The sequence below is a fragment of the Salmo salar genome, chromosome ssa13 (assembly GCF_905237065.1).
Source record: "Salmo salar chromosome ssa13, Ssal_v3.1, whole genome shotgun sequence".
In the NCBI taxonomy this organism is placed as follows: Eukaryota; Metazoa; Chordata; class Actinopteri; order Salmoniformes; family Salmonidae; genus Salmo; species Salmo salar.
This window is the reverse complement of record NC_059454.1, coordinates 28,628,648-28,648,466: the sequence shown is the minus strand read 5'-3', so window position 1 is coordinate 28,648,466 and position 19,819 is coordinate 28,628,648. Positions and strand designations below refer to the sequence as shown.

Below are 19,819 nucleotides of genomic sequence, written 5' to 3'. Positions count from 1 at the left end.
ATGTCACTTGTTAAATCCACTTCAATCACTTTAGAATAAGGGGAGGAGACGGGTTAAATAATATTTTTTTAAGCTTTGAGACAATTAAGACATGGATTGTGTATGTGTGCCATTCAGAGGGTGAATGTGCAAGACAAAATATTTAAGTGCTTTTGAACAGGGTATGGTAGTAGGTGCCAGGCGCACCGGTTTTTGTCAAGAACTGCAATGCTGCTGGGTTTTTCACGCTCAACAGTGTCCCGTGTGTATCAAGAACAGTCCAGCAGCCAACTTGACACAGCTGTGGGAAGCATTGGAGTCAACATGGGCCAGCATCCCTGTGGAATGCTTTCGACGACTTGTGGAGTCCATGCCCAGAGGAATTTAAGCTGTTCTGAGGGATATGGTGGGGGGGTGCTCCAACGCAATATTAGGAAGGCGTTAATAATGTTTTGTAAACTCAGTTTTTGTATGTAGACAGTTGCATTACTGCACTTAAAAGACTAATGCATCGTGACCTGTGTTTTATCTTATAAATGTGATTATTGATTGCATGTAATCAATATTGCCTTACTTTTGGAATCATTGTATTATGCCATTGCAGTGAAGAGTGGATTGCTACCTACTTTTGCTGTGAAATCATATGTATCCAAGAGGTCCACCAAGCCGCAGTTTACATATGATTGTGATATGTACAGTATCTTCAGCATTGTAATGATAGGGTCATGTTGCTCATTAGACAAATAGTCGATGTCTTGATTGATGTACCTTTCCCTCAGAGCGAGTGTGAACAGAAAGGAGAGTCCTACTGGTACTCTGTCACTGCCTCTGTAGTCACCAGGATCGTGGAGAACATCGAGGTAAAATATCACATTCCTTTGGGACATGTCATTGCAATCCACTTGACTTGTGTTAGAATCAGAACTGACTTTTCCCTTTGGGGTACCTCTTCAGCTAAAGATACAAGATGTCCACTTGCGATTTGAGGATGACTTGACCAACCCAGGGAAGCCATTTTGCTTTGGTGTCTGCATCAACAACGTATCTGCACAGAACTCTTCAATAGAACCGGTAAGTTACATGTACGCGTCAGACATCGCTTGCCATATCAAGTGGGTATTGGCTGCTCGATCTAACAGTGAGTGTGTTCCTCCTTCTTTACAGGCACAAAGGCTCATGCGGCAAAAGCAACTGGAGATTAAAGAATTCAGCGTCTATTGGGACACAGTGTCTAGCATGTTGGGAGATCTCCCCGCCGTCGAGATTCAGGAGGCCATGACCAAGTGCATGCAGAGCCGAGAGCACCAGTATATCTTTGAGCCGGTGTGTGCCTCGGTGCTGCTGAGGAGGAATGCCTCCAAGGAGCCTCTGAGGTCTCGCAACGTGCCCCGCATCGAGGGCCAGGTTCAGCTGAAGCCTCTATCCCTACGACTGTCACAGGTGCAGTACCAGCAGATCATGGCCTTCCTCAAAGAGCTGGACCGCAGGGAAAGGGAGATGATGTTCCGCCAGTGGAGACCCAAAGTCCCTGTCATCGGAAACTGCCGGCATTGGTGGATGTTTGCCATCCAGGCCAACCTGAGTGAGATTCGAGAGCAGAGGCGGAGGGGGAACTGGGAGTTTGCCCTGCAGAGGGCACGGGACGCCCAGCTTTACACCAACCTCTACTTCCAGAGGCTTAAAGGAGCCCCCCTCACCCCCCCGGAGGAGTGTGAATTGCAGAGAGTGGAGGACGAGCAGAATCTGGAGGAGTTGCAGAGCCTTAGGGGAGTTGTCCACGACTGCTTTCGCAAACAGGAGGAAATCGCAGAGAGTGTGAGAGAACCTATCGCTGAGAGCCCACCACCCTGTTCTCCCACAGGGATCTCCATCCCCAAGAGTGGCAGCTCTGGCATGATCCAGTACCTGCAGTCTTGGTTCCCTGGCTGGGGCGGCTGGTATGGAGCGTACCCTGAGACGGGCCCTGATGAGCTCCTACCAGGCCCTGGCACCTGGGACATGCTGGGTAAGCACTAACGGGCAAATTCTAACTTTCACTTAGGCATGCATTGATGTCAATGGGAGACTGAACATTTTAAGTTGAAGTTAGGATTCAACCCTGAGAGCTTTTCTCCCGGATCGTTGAACCAAATAATTGTATGTATGTTGCCATTGAGTGAGTATAGTCAAAATAATGGGATAGCCCTTTAATACTAAAGAGACAGCAAATGCTATGTTGGAATGTAGTACAGATGCAGTCTGTGTCTTTTAAGTACCTCACACTCAGTTGAAAATGGTTGCTTTTCCCCCCTTGCCTATTCCCTATACATTTGTATCCCACTGTAAGGGGCAAAAAGTCACAGTGCCATATGTCTCACAGTCGGTACCAACCTAATCAACCAGATCGTGTCCCTCTCTGTCACCTGTACAGAGGAGGACCTGTTTGACCCTCTGGAGGACTCTCAGACCCTCAACACCTTCACCAGGAGAGACCACCTGTTTGCCCGGCTAGAGTTCCAGCTAGAGAAGGGAGCCGTCACCCTCTTCCACCAAGACAAGAGGGGAGCTGAGAGCGGTGTCATCGAGCTGAAGTTCTCAGGTACAGCATGGTGTCCAAAATGGCACCCGATTTCTTATATATAGCACACTTCTTTTGGCCAGAGTCATAGGGGAATAGTGTGCCATTTCGGCTGCAGATTTACTTTATAGTAGACTCCTCTCCCAAATACTGATATTTGTTTGAGAACATAAGTTGATTGACAATGCATGCTCATATGGGTAGTGGGTGCGGTGTGATGATGATTGATGGTTTGCCCTGAGCAATGCTGTAACAGTGTCTCCTTTCCTCAGAGGTGAAGGTGGGAGTGGAGTCTCTGCCCCGCTCGGAGTCATCTCTTCTATCTGTCAAGCTGGGGGGCTTATTCCTCAGAGACCTCACCACCCAGGGCACCATCTTCCCCTTCCTTGTTTCCCCCAAATCGGTGAGGAAGCAGCAGGCCCATTTGAGTTAAACATGTGAATAGATTGAACCTGTGCTATATGTACAGAATATTAATCTGTCATTGTTATCTTCCTAAAAGGACCAGGTTGTGGTTGCCATAAACCAGCCTTTTGGCCAGCCTAGCGGTGCTGAAACCAGCAGCTCAGGTGAGTGTTTAAGTTTACAAGAAGATTGCAAAATGCATTAATCACTTGTTAAATTCATTAATAATGTTATTTCATGAAATGGAATATAAATGCAATAAATGTTGATTTTCTTTTGGCCAGTCCCTAGCTCAGAGTCATCGGCGTCCCCTGTGTTTGAGATGATATACGAGCGCAACCCGGTCAGGTGTAAATTTGAGCGGAGACTGGAGGTAAACACTAGCCCTCTGAACATCGTCTACAACCCTCAGGCCATTAAGAAAGTCACCGAGTTCTTCTACAAAGGAAGAGTCCACACCTCAGGTAAGATATAGATGGAGATATATATAGATATCTGTGTGTGTGTGTGCATACATGCATACATACATACAGTTGAAGTTGGAAGTTTACATACACCTTAGCCAAATACATTTAAACTCAGTTTTTCACAATTCCTGACATTTAATCCTAGTAAAAATTCCCTGTTTTAGGTCCGTTACGATCCCCACTTTATTTTAAGAATGTGAAATGTAAGAATAATAGTGTAGAGAATTATTTATTTCAGCTTTTATTTCTTTCATCACATTCCCAGTGGGTCAGAAGTTTACAATCACTCAATTAGTATTTGGTAGCATTGCCATTAAATTGTTTAACTTGGGTCAAACGTTTTGGGTAGCCTTCCACACCATCCCAACCGTGAAGCACAGGGGTGGTAGCATCATGTTTTGGGGGTGCTTTGCGCAGGAGGGACTAAAAGGTTTTAAAATCTATATTCTGGTCTGTTTGTCAGGTTTTGGGTACCAGTCGGAGCTGGAGGTGAGAGTGGCGGAAGCTGCCAGGAGGCAGTACAACAAGCTCAAGATACAGACCAAGGCGGAGATCAGACAAACCCTCGACCAGCTGCTAGTGGGGGAGTTCATTGTAATAACTTTTGACTTCTTTCCTCTCACACCAGGTGTCATTCTAATGTTGTAGTTGAACTGTGAAGTTGATGATATGATCATTGATCACATAATTGATGATAAATGGTTATTGTGTATTGGAAGAATAATTCCCCCCTTTTTTAAGTGTCTGTAATTGGTATATACTAATGTTGTTGTGTGACTTTGTACTTTTGCTCTGTTTGTCATTACAGGAGAACAGTAAGCGCTGGACTATGAAGTTGGATATCTGTGCCCCCCAGGTGATCTTCCCAGATGACTTCCAGTCACAGGACCCCATGTTAGTGGTGGTTGACCTGGGACGGATTCTCCTCACTAACTCGCAAGGTAAAATTAGCTCACATCTTCGCACAACACATTTGACTAAGCTGATTCTTTCAAAGGTGGACTCAGCACAGTCTGCAGTCTTGTAAAATGGTTGGTAAGCAATAAGCAGGAAGTTCTTTCTGTAATTTTTCTTCGTCTATATTGTATTAAAGATATTCTGTTTAAAATCTACGTTTTATTTTCTCTTTAAAGATGACACTAAAACAAAGTCGAAGACCACTCAGCTGGAGGGGGAGGAGTATAACAGTGATGAAGAGTACCAGACTCCGCTGGCCACACCCCCAAATTCTCCGCCCCCTGAAATGGAGACAGAGTTCAAAGACCAGAACAAGTACCCCCAGCTCGCAAGCCTTAAATCCCCCGAGGGGGTCCAGGCCTTTAGCAGAAACCTCTACGAGAAGTACTCTCTGTCCTTCAAGGACCTGCAGATCATGGTGGGACGCTACAAAGACAACTGGAAGCACCTGCAGGAGAGCGAGGTGGGGCCCACCCACGTGGTTGAGAAGTTTAACGTGCTGCTGGAGCTGGAGCAGAGGCTGCGCTACACCTCAGACCCCCAGCTCCCTGGGGCTGTGCTTTCTGGGACTCTGCCAGATCTTAAGGTCCACATCAACCTGGAGAAGATGACCGCCCTCAGGAGCTGCCTGACCCGACTGGGCAGCCCCGCTGAGGAGGACGAAGGCCAGGAGAAAGCAGAGAGCGTCAAGACGCCTGACCCTTCCAACCTGCGCCATGAGAAGATCTTCCAGAGGGAGGACAGCCAGTGGAAGCTCCAGGGCTCAGCCAAGAACCTTACCCAGAGCGTGATGACACTGGAGCAGCACACGAGGGAGGTCCTGGTGGAGTCACGCCTCCTCCTGGCTGAGTTCAACATCAACTACATGCAGCTGGGCGTGGAGAGCAACGGACGATACATCTCTGTCCTTAAGGTCTTCGGCACCAATGCCCATTTTGTGAAGCGGCCTTACGACGCAGAGGTGTCCCTCACCGTCCATGGCCTGCTGCTGGTGGACACACTACAGACCTACGGCTCCGACTTTGACCTCCTGGTGGCCTCCCACAAGCACCTGAGCTTCGATGTGCCTACGGGCAGCCTCCGAGAGAGCCAGCCCTCCTCCCCTGCCGGGCCCGAAGGGATGTCGCCCGAGCACCCTGCCCTCCACCGAGACTCCTCCTCTGGGTTACTCTTCGACAGATTCTCCCCGTTCAGCTCCTTCCTCAGAGACCAGGAGGCCCTCATCAAATTGGAGTACCAGTTTGTCAGCTCGGACTGCCCCTCCATGAACCTGGACAGCTCCCTCCAGGTGACCACCATGCAGGTCAACAACCTGGACATCATCCTCAACCCGGAGACCATGGTGGAGCTGCTCAAGTTCCTCCAGAAGTCTTTCCCCAAGGAGGAGAGCCCCTTGGCCCAGCAGCCATCGCCCCTTCCGGCAGGCCAGGGTCAGGAGGGTCAGGAGGAGACCTACCAGTCCACCTACGACCAGAACAAGGAGCTGACTGTGGAGATCCACAGGCTGAACCTGCTGCTGCTGAGGACTGTGGCCACTGGCAGCGTACTGGGCGGAGAGAAGAAAGGCTTGAAGATTGCCACGGCCAGTGTCAACGGCACCAAGGTCAACGTGTCCATGGGCAGCCGGCTGGATGTCAACGGCTCGCTGGGCTCTATCCAGCTAGTGGACTTGACCCAGGAGGGCGGCCGGAGCCAGTTTGTGGTCAGCATTGGCAACGTAGAAGACGACCCCTCGGCAGCAGGAGGCGTAGCCTTCTTCTGCGGCCCTGAAGGAGCCCCCTCAGAGGCGTTGAACTTCCGTCTTCTGGAGCGCTCCCAGGGGGAGTGCTCGTTGACACTGCAGATGGCCTCGCTGCACTACAACCACTCCGCCAAGTTCCTGAAGGAGCTGAGCCTCTCGGCCAATGAGCTGGAGGATAACTTCCGCTCCATGCTCAAGACAGCCGCCACCAAGGTGTCCACGGTGCTGGCAACCAAGACGGCCGAGTACAGCGGCATGGTCTCCCTGTTTGAGACGCCGTCGCGGCGCTCCAGGACCCAGAGCCAGAGCAACTGGAGCAACTACCCGTTTGAGGATGAAGAGGATTTGAGCGCGCAGGAGGAAGAACCCACCATAGACTCGTTTATGGTCAAGCTGATCCTCAATGTCAGCATCGAGTCACCAGTCGTGTCCATTCCCCGTAAACCTGGTCACCCCGAGCTCCTGGTGGGTCACCTGGGGAGTATCACCATCCAGAACTTTGTTGCCGGGCAGGACTCGGAAGGGGAGAGACTACAGGTGCTAGTGAAGGATATTCGGCTCTACTCACTCAATACCAGTCACCTTGTGTTGAGGAAGGTAGCTAGAACTGACAGCAGTTCCTCTAACCAATCGCCTTCTCACAACGGATATATCAATCAGGACGAGCCACAGTTTACTCGCCATGACTTCTTTGAATATCTGAGTCGGGGAAAAGGTGAGGAGAAATTATTAGAATGGGAAAGGAAGAGTTTCCCCACCATTTCCTTTCAATTGTTTTGCTATATTTAGAGTTACTGTAATACAGCAATACAGTGTTGGGTTGTTATGATAACTCCCACTTTTCTCTCTCTCTCAGCCTTCCATATTCTGAAGGACACCACCATTCAGTTCACCCTGGAGAAAGTTCCTCCCATTGATGAGGATACCCAGTTCACCTTTCTAACCACAGACGAGCCCTATAACAGCACAGGGTTACTTCGGGTGGAGGGCAAGTTTGTCAACGCAGTGCAGGTATACTTTGCTCAATTTTGTGACTTACTGCTCATCTCAAATGCATTTTCTTTGCGTCTATGACTGAATCAAATGACCTGAATAGAATTAAATGTTAATATATTTTATGTTGTGCTTTCTATTGCAATGAGGGTAGAGGTTTGCAAATGCATGCAAATGTTTACTGTCTATTTCGTTTTTAGATGATGTTTTGACTTTGTGCTCTCAGGTGTTCCTGGCCAAGCCTGTGTATGAGCAGGTTCTACAGACACTGGATAACCTTACCCTCACTGAGCCCCAGAGAGTAACGCCCAGCCAGCCTCCCACCCCGCCTCCCCCCACCCCCTCCTCCACCAAACCCCACCGCTTCCCAGATCCCCAGGGTGGGCTCTTTGCCCGGGACCCCCCGCTCATCGGCCTCTCCTACGCCTCCCTGTCCAACTCGCTGTCGTCCCCCAAGCCCCTGCAATCCCACAGTCCCCCAATGCAGACGCTGTCCTTCACCCAGGTGAGGGCCACCTTCAGGGTGGCAGAGCTCCAGGTGCAGCTGAGTGCTGACCTCAGCCAGGGTTCCCAGGGGCTGGTCAGCCTGCGCTTCCAGGACCTGGAGGGAGACTTCACCAAAGACCACCCCAACTGCCTGTCTGTCCAGCTCACGTTGCGCTCCCTCCTCATGGAGGACCTCCTGGAGCAGAACCCTGAGTCCAAGTACAAGCACCTAATGGTTTCCAGGGGTGCTCCCAAGCCCTCCACATTCAGCCCCAAGGAATACCTGTCCCAGTCGTGCCCATCGGCCTCCAACGCCCTCTACCCTGAGATGCCCCGCTCACTGCCCGCCCACATGGAGGAGGCCCAGAACGTCTTCCAGCTGTACCAGAGACACCCCAGCACCCCGTCGGCCGCCAGCCGTAAGAGCGGACCCAAGAAGGACCCTGCCTGCCCCAGCACCCCACCACCCTCCCCCACCCGCAATACCCCTTCGCCCCACCCTCCGCCCTCCGACTTTGACGAGTCTCTTGTTCACATCAACTTGCTGCTGGTGGACCCACGCCACCCAGAGTTCCAGAGCCGATACGGTGGCGTGGGGCGGAGCATCGATGTGGACTTCAACTGTCTGGATGTGCTGATCACGCTGCAAACATGGGTGGTCATCCTGGACTTCTTCGGGATCGGCTCCACGGCCAACAACCACGCAGTCAAGGTGCCCTCGGCCTTCCCCCAGCAGCCCATGCCGGGACATCCTCTGTTCCAGCCTGGGAACCCACACGAGCTGGGGGACATGTACCCAGACCTCACCCAGGAGGAAGTTGCTGAGGTGGTCAACACTAAACTGGATCTCAAGGTACAGTACTCACAGCAGCAGCATTGAAGACGCATCGACATGGCTTTTCGGTGATGTAGTGAGAGTTACAAGGAATCTAAATAAATATAGGTACAATGGTGAGCATGAATACATTTCCTCAATGTATTTAACACCATGTTTTCCTCCTCAGGTCCATGCGCTTGCTCTTGTGCTAAACAAGAAAACCAATGAGCTTGCTAAAGCTAGCGTCTCCAAACTGTCTGCCCACTGGGAAATGATTGGTAGGTAATCAACTTAATCAGTTAAATCATAGCAATTGAAAAAAGGATTGTATGAATATAATACAATATCAATCATGGTACATTCATATGAAGTATTTAAATTATGGTGTGTTGTATCACACTGTTCAAGAACAATGAGTTTGCATCTCATGCAGTGTGATGTCATATCCTTTATTTCAGATGGCGACATAGCATTGCAGGGTAGTCTTGGAAGCCTGTCTCTGAGTGACCTGACCCCACATGGTGACGTCTACAGGGAGCGCTTCACCACGCGAGGCGGAGAGGCCCTTGTCTTCAACATACACAAGTAGGCTAGATGTTCTTTATACAGGAATCACTTCCCTACAGCTACGTTAGCTTGACAGCTAGCTCTGGTGCATAAAACAATCTGTAGGTGGTCCTCGACAAAGAAAACAAATTATAGATCTTTATTTTCTCATTGTTTTAACACTGCGTCTCACTGACTGGTGGTGTCTCTACAGATACGGGGATCCTGACCCCTGGCTTGAGCGGGAGTGTGACATGAAGGTGTCTCTGCAGATGGCCTCGGTGCAGTATGTCCACACGCAGCGCTTCCAGGCCGAGGTGGTGGCCTTCATTCAGCACTTTACTCAGCTGCAGGATGTCCTGGGCCGGCAGAGAGCCGCAATGGAGGGCCAGGCTGTGAGTACGGCTTTCGGGTCCACTCTGCTTTTCAGTTTTAAGCTGTAGTGTTCCTCACCGCTGTGTCCGCGATCCACTACTATTGTCATTATATATGCTACCTCTTGGTGATGTTATTTTGAAAACATTGTCAACTTTCACTGCTACTTAGACCATACACATTTCGATGAAACATAGCTAATTGAACTGTAGCGTCTACCCTGGCGTTATGGTATTCCGTTGTACTCCCTGCCAACTAAGATGGCTGCGGGTTGCCCAGGGAGTTGTCACCTACCGTCACCCTCAGGTTGACCTTGGGTCACCTCAAGACAGTGTGGCCGTCTCTGTTGCGATCAGACTGGACACTGAGCACCATGTCTGGCCTGCTTGTTAAATCCCAACTGACATATGGCACAGGGCACTGTTTTGGACCAGCACACCAGGAGGCATCCAATCTCCCAGTCCCAGTTTTGTAATTTATGTGCCTCAATTTGTAACATGTATTTTAGATTCAAATTATCTGAAGAAACAATTTATACTTTTTTTTCTTAAAGATTCAATTGTAATTAATGTAATGAATATTTGGATTGTCCTTTAGCACTTTTACACCTGGTCAGCAGAGACCAGTCTGTAGTATTCAGTCCCCTATCTATTTGATCCTAGGCAAATACCAGTCTACCTTAATGTCATTAGCAGAAGCTAAAAAAAGACAACCACCCTTATCCCTGCCTCTTTCCCCACAGGTTCGTGAGCGACCTCAGCGGGCATCCCGTGTGCTGCTAGACATCGAGGCGGGTGCCCCCGTGCTGCTCATCCCCGAGAGCTCGCGCTCGCCGCGCCTCATTGTTGCCAACCTGGGCCAGCTGCGCGTCCATAACTCTTTCCTGCCGGCTGGAACCCATGGTACCTTCTCACTCAGAGACAAGGTAGAGAAACTTACCATGGCCCATACCTTTTTCCCCTCTCTGGTGAGTCCTCATAGCGTGTCTACCGGTCGTCCACATCCCTCCTACTGGACTAATATGGTCGTATTTATGAAGCATTTTACATTACTAGATGTTTTCTTATGACTAATGTGATGCAGTGATTTATAACATTTTATAGGACTATATGATACCTGTTTTAAATGGCAAAACCCTAAATCCTAAATTGTCATCATCATTGTTTGGATGCAGAATAGTCAACCACAGACATTCTCCAGTAACAATGCTCATTAGCAAGGGTTGCTTTTTTGATGCCACTTTTCTTTATCCCCCATCAGACTTTAAATGAGGTATGATGTTCACATTGTATATTCAGTATTTGTGGTACAATACGTACTTGCATTTCTGTTGTGTGCTCCAGCCTGATGTCTCTTTACTAGTGACATTCAAATGGAAAATGCTTTATGAATACAGTCCTCTCTGAGTTTTCAATTGAGCATGAGACTGTGGCCACTAGATACTAGCACTGTATGAGGAAATAGTTTGTATATTTAACTCATACTAACTTTAGTTTTTTCTTAACTCTAAAAGTAATGACTGCTTCAGGTGGAGTTTGTGGTAGCATACAGTGTTTCATCACCATTTTGTCTTTTGTTTTGTGAAGAATTTGATATTGCATGCTAATTCGTACAAGGACCCTTCCCACTACAAGGTACAAGGGCATGTTTTTGGTGTGCTGCTTGGTTTGAGGTGTGAACCGTCTGCCCTCTATCTCAGAGGGTTGTTCTGTGGACTTTCAGGGTTAACAGTCTTTGTGTGTTTTCTTTCCTGAACCACTTGAATCAATTGCCTGGGTGTTTTTGGATTTGTTTTTACATATTTGTATATTTATTCGGTGTTTTCCTGGTCATTTACTTAAATGGGCAATCAGCAGATGCTACATACATTTTTGGACTTAAAGTATAAATGTAATTCTATGTACACATTGAGTCTTGAAGAATACGTCATTAGCTTAGTTCAACTGTCGTACCCCATTAGAACCCAAAATATACGTTTTTAAATAAAGTAAATGTTTGTAAATAAAGTAAATGTAAAAATAAAAAAAAACACTATATAGCCTCAAACCACGGCTAAAACTATAATTGTGATATCATGGATGGTCAGTCCTTGCATCCATAGCTCTATGAATTTGCATTTATCCAGCCCCATCACTCAGCTTTTTATCGAAACAGGGCCAGGGAGGATGCTTTGTTATTGTTTCAACTGCTGATTGCCACTTTAAAGTGATTTTTCAAATTCACTGTTTAGGCTGGGAAGAGCAATTGCAGCAGTTCTTTCCGACACTATGATAGAGGAACATTAGCTAAGTTGTCATGCTAATTAGGTTTTGTCAGATGTGAAATAATAAGAGAACGTTAATGTCAATGGTTCTTCCAGATGTTAGTGTTCGTTCATTAAGCAGTTCATCACTTGGCTAATCTTTCATCTTGCTTCCTAAGGATCGCGTGAGGGACAGCCATTCACAGACTGGACCAGCAACGATTAGTGAGGAGGAGGAGGAGTCAACTGAGAAGCCCAAAACCTCCTCCACCCCCGCGTCCTTTGGTTTCACCCTGGGAAGGCCCCAGGCCCAGCCCGCTGCTGGGAGGATCCCTGGCGAGGACGACCCACCATTCATCCTGGGTGAGCCCAGTGACCACTAAGCGTTATTTAAATGTTGTGTGAAGATGTCACGCTAATAATGAAGATGAATATTAGTAGTCTTCTACTTCTTCACAGTCTCAAACTCATATATTCTCTGCAAATGTGTATGAATCGTTGTACTTCTCAATCAATAAATAAATACTTGAAATGAATAGTCAGAATAAGTTTCTTGATGTTGTGTGTGTGTGTGTTCCCAGAGGATCATGTGTGTCTGCTGGACTGCATAGCCTTGGACCTTCAGGAGATGGACATCTTTGCTGCGGAGCGTCTGCCCTGCCAGCCGTGGGACAGCGCCGCAGGGAAGCAGCCCGACTCAGACCTGGTCTTCCCCTCCTACTCGGTCCGCCGCACCGCCGCATCTCTGCTCAAGGAGCGCTGCCACCTCAAACTTAAAGTGGAGCGCAACCTGGATAGGTGAGCCTAATGTGAAAGACGGTCACTAATAGACATTGTTGGGCTTGCTTCAGCAACAACACTACTGTTCTCTTGTTTACATAATTGTTACCCACTGGGCAAAACCAGTCATTTCAGCCATTTTTGTCTGCTGGGTAATGGATCTCTCAATGAGTTAAACTGACTGTCTTTGTTGTATGTGTTTGTATGTTGCTGGTAACTATTGATTAATAATAGTTGTTCCTGTGTGCTGATGACTTTTCCAAGTGGGACAAAAAAAGATAGTATTGTTTGGTTGATTTGACTGAATTATTGATTGATTGACTAGTGCGCTGAGCCATATGGTACCAGACATGTCCATCCACGGCAGCCTGTCCTCGGTACACTGCTCCCTGGACCTGGAGCGCTACCAGCTGATCCGAGGCCTGCTGGACAACAACCTAGGAGAGCCTGTTGAGGAGTTCCTCCGCCCGTACAACCTGCAGGACCCCAGCAACTATGTGAGTGTGTACACACACACACACACACACACGTACGCATACACATACTCTCTGCACTGTGGCTGACTGCCAATTCTAGACTTTTAATTGACTAACAATGTTCTTCTGAGAGGGATTCTTCTGAGTGACTCCATGTGTGTCCCCAGACGGTGTTGAGTGGTGATGTGTACACCAGCCTGTCCGTCCTGGTGGACATGATGAACGTCAGCCTGGAGTTGCTGGACAGCCCCAACGCCACGGGACAGAAACCATGCTCACTAGCCAGGTTGGTATTAACGCTTCGTTTTGAGCACGAGGAGATATCAAATGTTTTCTGTGTTTTTACTTTTGCCAATTTGGTTTGGGTCAATTTCAATTCAGGAAGTAAACGGACAATCCAAATCCGGTGTTCCTCACTGAAGCGCTCCTCTCCTTATCTGCAGGTTTGATTTCATGAAGTCTAAGCTGTTGTTTGAGAGTTTCTCTAACGGCTCCAAGTCGGTGAATCTGGTGTCTCACTCCCTCTTGGCATATGACACCCGTTACACCGGGCCTGGCATGGACGTAGGCAGCAGTGCCAGGGGCAAGCACAATGTCTTCGACTGCATCCTGCAACCCTCCAAGACGGGCACCAACCGGGCCACACTCCAGCTGGAGCTGCATTACAGGTACATGTCTGCGGATAACATTTCGAAGTGGTAACATGTATGCAGAAAATAACGGGTCCAAGCACAGAGTCTTGTGAAATGCCAAATACAAAGTCTGTGCCTGTATTGGCAAATCTAAAATGGATATATACGTAGGGTAATACATAGGTAATAAGGTGCCATTTTGGACACGGTCATGGCCCTTTAAAAGCCCTGCTTGGTCAATCCGACGTCTGCATTGGCCGTACAGCATTTACTGTGATACGGCCTCTGCAGAAGTCAGGACATTCATACTTCTTGCGCTTCGCGGAGCAGCACAGCGCTTGTGAAGGAAGTTGTCAAGGAAATTAAATTGTGTTTATATTGGATCTTCCACCCTCCCCTACCGTCAACCAATCATGTCAATATGGAGCTATACGGAGCCCTCCGCATTGTTCCAACATTTTTAGAGGGGAACGTCGATGTGGTACGGAGCTCAATTTGGCCTCAGCGTGCCTCCTAAGGCGCCTCGATTGCGTCACACCATCCATGCGGCACCTCCGACCACATTTTCGGATCAAGCATGAATTGGCTCTTAAGCCTGACGCAGACAGACAGGCAGACCCACACTTACTAATCATTATCTTCTCCTTTCTCTCCTGTCAGGTCCACCAGAGACTCGTCCTGTTTCACCATTGTCCTCAACAACCTGCGTGTTTTCCTCATCTTTGATTGGCTCCAGCTGGTTCGGGACTTTCTGCGCATGCCCACTGAGAAGGGGGCAGATGGCGCGCCTCGCCAGCGCTGGCCCAGCGGCAACAGTGACACAGAGACCACAGGTGCCGTTATGCCCAAGACAGTCAAGAGCGGCGTGGTCACCAAGAGGTCCACTGTGCCCGTCATACAGGATCGGTACCTGGAAGTCAAGGTCAACGTGACAGGTGAGGAGCTACAGCAGGCAGACTCCCCTGCCGTAAGTCTCTGTTGTACAATAGAGATTCAGATATTGGCAAGCACAGATATCATTTGAATTGTCTCTCATAGTCGTGATTTTTCTTATGCTGCATTGTCACCACTAGTTAATGACTGTAATCTCAATAATAAACATAATGATAATACATAAAATACATGTTTTGTCCAAGGTACTGAGTTTGTGGTGGTTGAGGACTCGTCTTGTCTGGACACCAATGCCGTCATTCTGAAGGGCACTACTGTACTCACCTACAAACCCCGTCTGCTGGACAGACCATTCTCTGGTAGCCTGGCCGGCATCGAGGTGACTGACCACTACTTTCACAACTATGTCCTGAAACCACTGGACTACTAACTCAATACAGAACAAGGCTGTTTTGTCATGTTGGTGTCGTCCTGTCCATGTCCAGGTGTTCTCCTGTCGGCTTGGCAGTGAGCAGGAGACGGCCCTGTCCATCATCGACCCTGTCAACGTGCAGGTGGAGCTGTGTGGCAGTCCCACCTACCAGAGCAGCTCTGGCCTGCTAGACGCCTTCAACATGGCAGACTTCCCGCCTCTACTGGAGGTCAGGGTTCAGTCAGGGGTGGGGATGGAGGGGTAATGTTCAGTAGGTACCAAATGGGAGAACACATTTGCTGAAAATCCATTGAAAGCACCTGTTTTTATTCTCTGTTTTGACACATTTTGTACTGTTTCATGCCTACTTACTGAACATAACCCGGGTTTATTGGAGAAAAAAAAACTATTTTGTGATTGGAACACTTTTTGTGATCGTGCAAAAGGTCAATGGGTCTGTTGTCCTCACAGATCCAGTTCCCTGCTTTGGACATCCGGCTTTCTTACAACGACGTTCAGCTCTTCTTGGCTATCGCCAAATCCATCCCCACCTCCGGCTCTCCCGGGCCCAGCGACACTGCCGAAGGCACCCAGGCCCTTGTAGTACCATCCACAGCCAACCAGGACCCCTCCAGCTCCCAGAAAGACAACTTCAGGCACAAGACCGAGGCCCTGCTAGGTATGTCACCTCAGAGGCCTACAGGGGTGTAGTTGACTTATATTGGGGAATAGGGTTTGCGTAGCTATTATGTTAGAATAGTCATGTTAGCGTTTATTTATCTTTACCACTGGCTCTGTTATTGTTCCTGACCCATGAGTGTTGACCTCACAAGCTGTAATAACTCAGGTATAATAATAAAAGATACGCAGCACAGCTTGTTACCATAACCCTGGTATGATGTGATATGTTTTGTCTTCAGAGGGCCAGCTGACTCGGTTACAGGATCTAGGCTTCAGGATGGAGGACTGCAAACGAGCCCTGATCCACAGCAAAGGTGAGGAGGCTCTAGCTACAATTCTCTTCAATGCCACATCTCCTCTCACTAGGAATGGAATGTGGCCATGCTTTTCATACACGGTATGGACTTGACCACCTTGTCTGTCCCCTCCCAGGCCAACTGGACCAGGCTGCCACATGGCTGCTGGAGAATGCAGAGACCATGGTGGGTCAGGCCCGGGGCAGAGCAGACCCGGACTCGGCCAGCCACTCGTCGCACCCTTTGTCCGGGGTGGAGGTCAAGGCGGAGAGCGTGTGTATCTGCTTCATCGACGACTGTCTGGACTGTGATGTCCCGCTGGCCGAGTTCACTCTCTCACGTCAGTTTGAGCGCCTTGCCCTTCATATATGTGGAAGGAAATCCCCTTTTCATCTCATTTCCACTGTGTGTTTTGGGAGTTTGGATGAAAGCAACAGACAGAAGCTGGAACATTCACCTTTCTGAAAACTTGTTCTAGAGCTACTTAATATTCAGATACCGTGCATACTGATAGTGTGTGTAATATAATGTTAGTGGTGCGTACTATAGTCAGTGTTAATACTATAACGGAACAATGTAATGTCATCTGAGCGCTCATTCTCCTTTTAACTCCCGTGGCAGGGCTGTATGTGCTGCAGCGGATCGGCTCGACCCAGGAGGGCAACGGCAGCTTCACTTTGTCAGGGGACTACTACAACAGAGAACTGTCAGGTGAGCTGCTGGAGATGAACGTCCGGGGCCAGTCAGTCACAACGTTTAGCTGTAACCCAGAGCCAAATGATCCTGTAATGATCTGAACCGCTGTTCCATTGTATGTTTCTCTCTGTTCCTATCCATATCTCTGTGTTCATGTTTACGTGTGTGTCAGGTTGGGAGCCCTTCATCGAGCCCTGGCCCTGTTTCCTGACTTGGCAGCAGCAGGCTGCAGGGCGCCTCCACCCACCACGCCTCAAGATGGGCATCCGTGCCAAGCAGAGACTGGATGTCAACATCACCTCTGTTCTCCTGGGTATGACCTGCACTGCCCACTATTTTCGACACGGGATGCATTTGACCCTATTCCCTACGTCGTGCACTACTTTTGACTGGGTCTCACAGGTCTCTGGTCTAAAGTAATGCGCTATGTAGTGAAAGGGTGCCTTTTTGGATGTGTCTTTGACTTCTTTAACTAAAGGGTTTTAGCCCTGGATATATACTGAACAAAAATATAAACGCGACATGTAAAGTTTTGGTCCCATGCTTAAAAGATCCCAGAATTTGGCAGTATGTCCAACTGGCCTCAGACCACGTGTGACCACACCAGCCCAAAACCTCCCCATCTGGCTTCTTCACCTGCGGGATTGTCTGAGACCAGCCACCAGGACAGCTGATGCACAGCGAAGACTTTCTGCACAAACTCTCAGGGAATCTCATCTGTGTGCTCAGCGTCTGACCAGGGTCTTGACCTGACTGCAGTTTGGCGTCGTATCTGACTTCACCTTGGATGGACACTGGCATGCTGGAGAAGTGATGAATCCCGGTTTCAACTGTACCGGGCAGATGGCTGTATGGGACAACATTCCACAGGCCACTATCAACAGCCTGATCAACTCTGCGAAGGAGATGTGTCGTGCTGCATGAGGCAAATGGTGGTCACACCACATACTGAATGGTTTTCTGATTCACACCCCTACTTTTTTGTTGTTCTGACCAACATGCATATCTGTATTCCAATATGAAGCTTAACTCAGTAAAATCTTTTAAATTGTTGCACGTAGCGTTTATATTTGTGTTCAGTGTATTTAAGCCAGAGACAGAGTGGTCTGTAATGGTGGCCTTGTATGGATTTGAGTGTCCTCCTCACCTTCCTACCACCCTCTCCTGGCCACACAGAGCAGTACAGCCTCACCAAGAGCTCCTGGCTGGCTGACTACTGCAAGGAGGAGGAGCAGCAGCCTCCCCAGGCCTCGGCAGCCCTATCCTGGATGGGTTCCTCAGTGGACCCCCCCTGTTTCGGACAGAGTGAGTACTGTTTACTCTCTCTCTCTCTCTCTCTCTCACTCACTCACTCACTCACTCACTCACACACACATCATTCACACAGCTGACATACTCTATAACATCTGTACAGTTACATATGAAACCACATACTGGTATGCACACATACGCATGTCACTTGTTATGGGCTAGACATTTTCACAGTAGAAAAAAGTAGGGCCCTCAACTGCTCCAGCACATATCAAACACTAGTGAGTAGTGACGACAATCTTATCGAATATACTGTAAATATGTGTTGGAATATTTGATTGTGTGGTTCCCACTTTATTCTGTAATAATGTTTAGGTAGTACCAGAATATCTTTGCTACTGTATCACATGTCATTATGTGCAGATTAAGATTACACTGATTGAGAGGGACTTTTTGACAACGCAAAAAACTTTACACAGATGCTTTGGAAGCGTGTCTGAATAATCGCTGCCTTCGCATGGTTAATGCACAATTGGAGAGTTTGAAGAAAATGTTGCCACAAGTGTTGGGAATGTATGTCCACTAACATGAACACAGTTCCTTTGACTTGTCAAATGGTGTATTAAGAGTTAAGACTCACTCCATGTTTCTATCAAAACATTTTAACTCTTTACTTGAACCCTCCGCCCTAGGCCTAGATAAGTCTATCCTTTCTAAATTATGCTAACTAGTTGTAAAGACTGTTTACGACAAATTGTATCGCCTTATTATGACAGTGTTGTACTGTAGGCCTTAGGTGGGAAGGTTTCAAGTCAAAGTTAGATTTCTGTTAGGATTTTATTGCGCTCAGATCCAGGTCTATTGATTGGTGGTATGACCCCATAATATAAAATAAAACACACTTGGTCATGGTGGGTAAAAAAAAAAAATCCTCCCATCCTGACCTTTGTCCTCTCTTCTGACCCCTTGCATGTCTCTCTCCTCTTTGTGGTAACTGTCTTTCTCTGCTGTCAGATGTCCCTCTTGCCCACCTTAGAACTAGGAGCACAGCCAGCTTGACTTGCCTTGAGCAGCAGATTCTCTCCAGAGGTACAGTCTAAAGACCATAGATCAGATAGGCAGCAGTTGGCCTCCACCAAGGAAATAGAATTACTAGAATGGGAATCATTAAGTAGAATGGGTGGACCGGTGGTCAGAAGCGGTACTTGTAATTCTATTTCTATGGTCTCCAAACCATGGGGTCATCATCGCTATCCTTACTTAAGTGCAACGTTAATGCAAAGGGACTCAATTGGTAGAGCATGGCGCTTGCAATGCCAGGGTTGTGGGTTTGAGTCCCAGACTCAAACCCACAACCCCAGTACGAAATAAAATAAAACTATGGAAATGCATACACTTGCTCTACTGTAAGTCGCTCTGGATAAAAGCATCTGCTAAAATACTAAAATGGAAATGTAGAGTGTTTTGTGTAACACGAGTGTTTCACTATCTTGTAACAATATTGGCAAATTTGTCCAAAGTTAAACTAATGTCAGTATAATCGCTGCTTCAGAGATAGTATTTAATTGATCCATAATCCAACAGTGATTTTAGGAAACCAATAGCTTGGATGCTAACGATGCACTTTTAAGTAGGATTTACCGATGAAGGTGACGCCCCCCACCCATGTTAGAACAGAGCCATTGTGTCTCGTCCCAGAGTCATGTTAGATTGTTAGCATATTCTCAGTGTCACGCTTTCCTTTGTGTACTCTCTCTGTCTCACGTTGTTTCACCTCCCCCATTCAATGTCAATCTATACAAATCCAATCCATTGTGATTATTGTTTACTATTATTATTTACCTCTGAGTAACCAAGCTTAACAGAGCATGCTCTGTCAATGTGAACCGTTGCTGTATCTCATCTGTGCATCCTCCTCCCATCTTTTATCTGAATGAACATCGTTGTGGTAGGTATGGTCATGTTGTTAGCCTACCACCGTGGAACCATCTGTATAACACATGATTGAAAACTGACATTTGGAAATCCATGCTGACATTTGGAATGGATTAATGATGTTGTGCATTAACATTGGAAGCATCCAATGAATGGCATGTTGATGTGGATATCTGCATTTCATTTTTAAAAAGCCATTATTTT

At 47.8% G+C, this 19,819-nt stretch overlaps 1 protein-coding gene across 4 annotated transcripts in view; it reads left to right on the top strand.

Annotated features, from left to right (window-relative positions):
* Positions 1 to 19,819, top strand: part of vps13d (vacuolar protein sorting 13 homolog D) — a 62,266-nt gene that overhangs the window by 3,944 nt on the left and 38,503 nt on the right. For 2 of the 4 annotated variants that reach the window (XM_045693110.1, XM_014135237.2), the window contains exons 5-35: positions 759 to 839; positions 934 to 1,050; positions 1,144 to 1,984; positions 2,390 to 2,557; positions 2,809 to 2,939; positions 3,039 to 3,105; positions 3,226 to 3,405; positions 3,872 to 4,002; positions 4,217 to 4,349; positions 4,542 to 6,821; positions 6,963 to 7,117; positions 7,326 to 8,438; positions 8,590 to 8,680; positions 8,861 to 8,987; positions 9,163 to 9,343; positions 10,066 to 10,290; positions 11,745 to 11,928; positions 12,147 to 12,363; positions 12,671 to 12,842; positions 12,989 to 13,107; positions 13,265 to 13,489; positions 14,114 to 14,388; positions 14,590 to 14,723; positions 14,830 to 14,985; positions 15,228 to 15,435; positions 15,677 to 15,751; positions 15,870 to 16,073; positions 16,355 to 16,444; positions 16,602 to 16,742; positions 17,606 to 17,734; positions 18,695 to 18,769. In XM_045693110.1, coding sequence (XP_045549066.1) covers positions 759 to 839; positions 934 to 1,050; positions 1,144 to 1,984; positions 2,390 to 2,557; positions 2,809 to 2,939; positions 3,039 to 3,105; positions 3,226 to 3,405; positions 3,872 to 4,002; positions 4,217 to 4,349; positions 4,542 to 6,821; positions 6,963 to 7,117; positions 7,326 to 8,438; positions 8,590 to 8,680; positions 8,861 to 8,987; positions 9,163 to 9,343; positions 10,066 to 10,290; positions 11,745 to 11,928; positions 12,147 to 12,363; positions 12,671 to 12,842; positions 12,989 to 13,107; positions 13,265 to 13,489; positions 14,114 to 14,388; positions 14,590 to 14,723; positions 14,830 to 14,985; positions 15,228 to 15,435; positions 15,677 to 15,751; positions 15,870 to 16,073; positions 16,355 to 16,444; positions 16,602 to 16,742; positions 17,606 to 17,734; positions 18,695 to 18,769 — 8,425 coding nt within the window. The remainder of the gene's footprint in view (positions 1 to 758; positions 840 to 933; positions 1,051 to 1,143; positions 1,985 to 2,389; positions 2,558 to 2,808; positions 2,940 to 3,038; positions 3,106 to 3,225; positions 3,406 to 3,871; positions 4,003 to 4,216; positions 4,350 to 4,541; positions 6,822 to 6,962; positions 7,118 to 7,325; positions 8,439 to 8,589; positions 8,681 to 8,860; positions 8,988 to 9,162; positions 9,344 to 10,065; positions 10,291 to 11,744; positions 11,929 to 12,146; positions 12,364 to 12,670; positions 12,843 to 12,988; positions 13,108 to 13,264; positions 13,490 to 14,113; positions 14,389 to 14,589; positions 14,724 to 14,829; positions 14,986 to 15,227; positions 15,436 to 15,676; positions 15,752 to 15,869; positions 16,074 to 16,354; positions 16,445 to 16,601; positions 16,743 to 17,605; positions 17,735 to 18,694; positions 18,770 to 19,819) is intronic. The other 2 variants (XM_014135238.2, XM_014135239.2) reach the window with 2 other exon arrangements.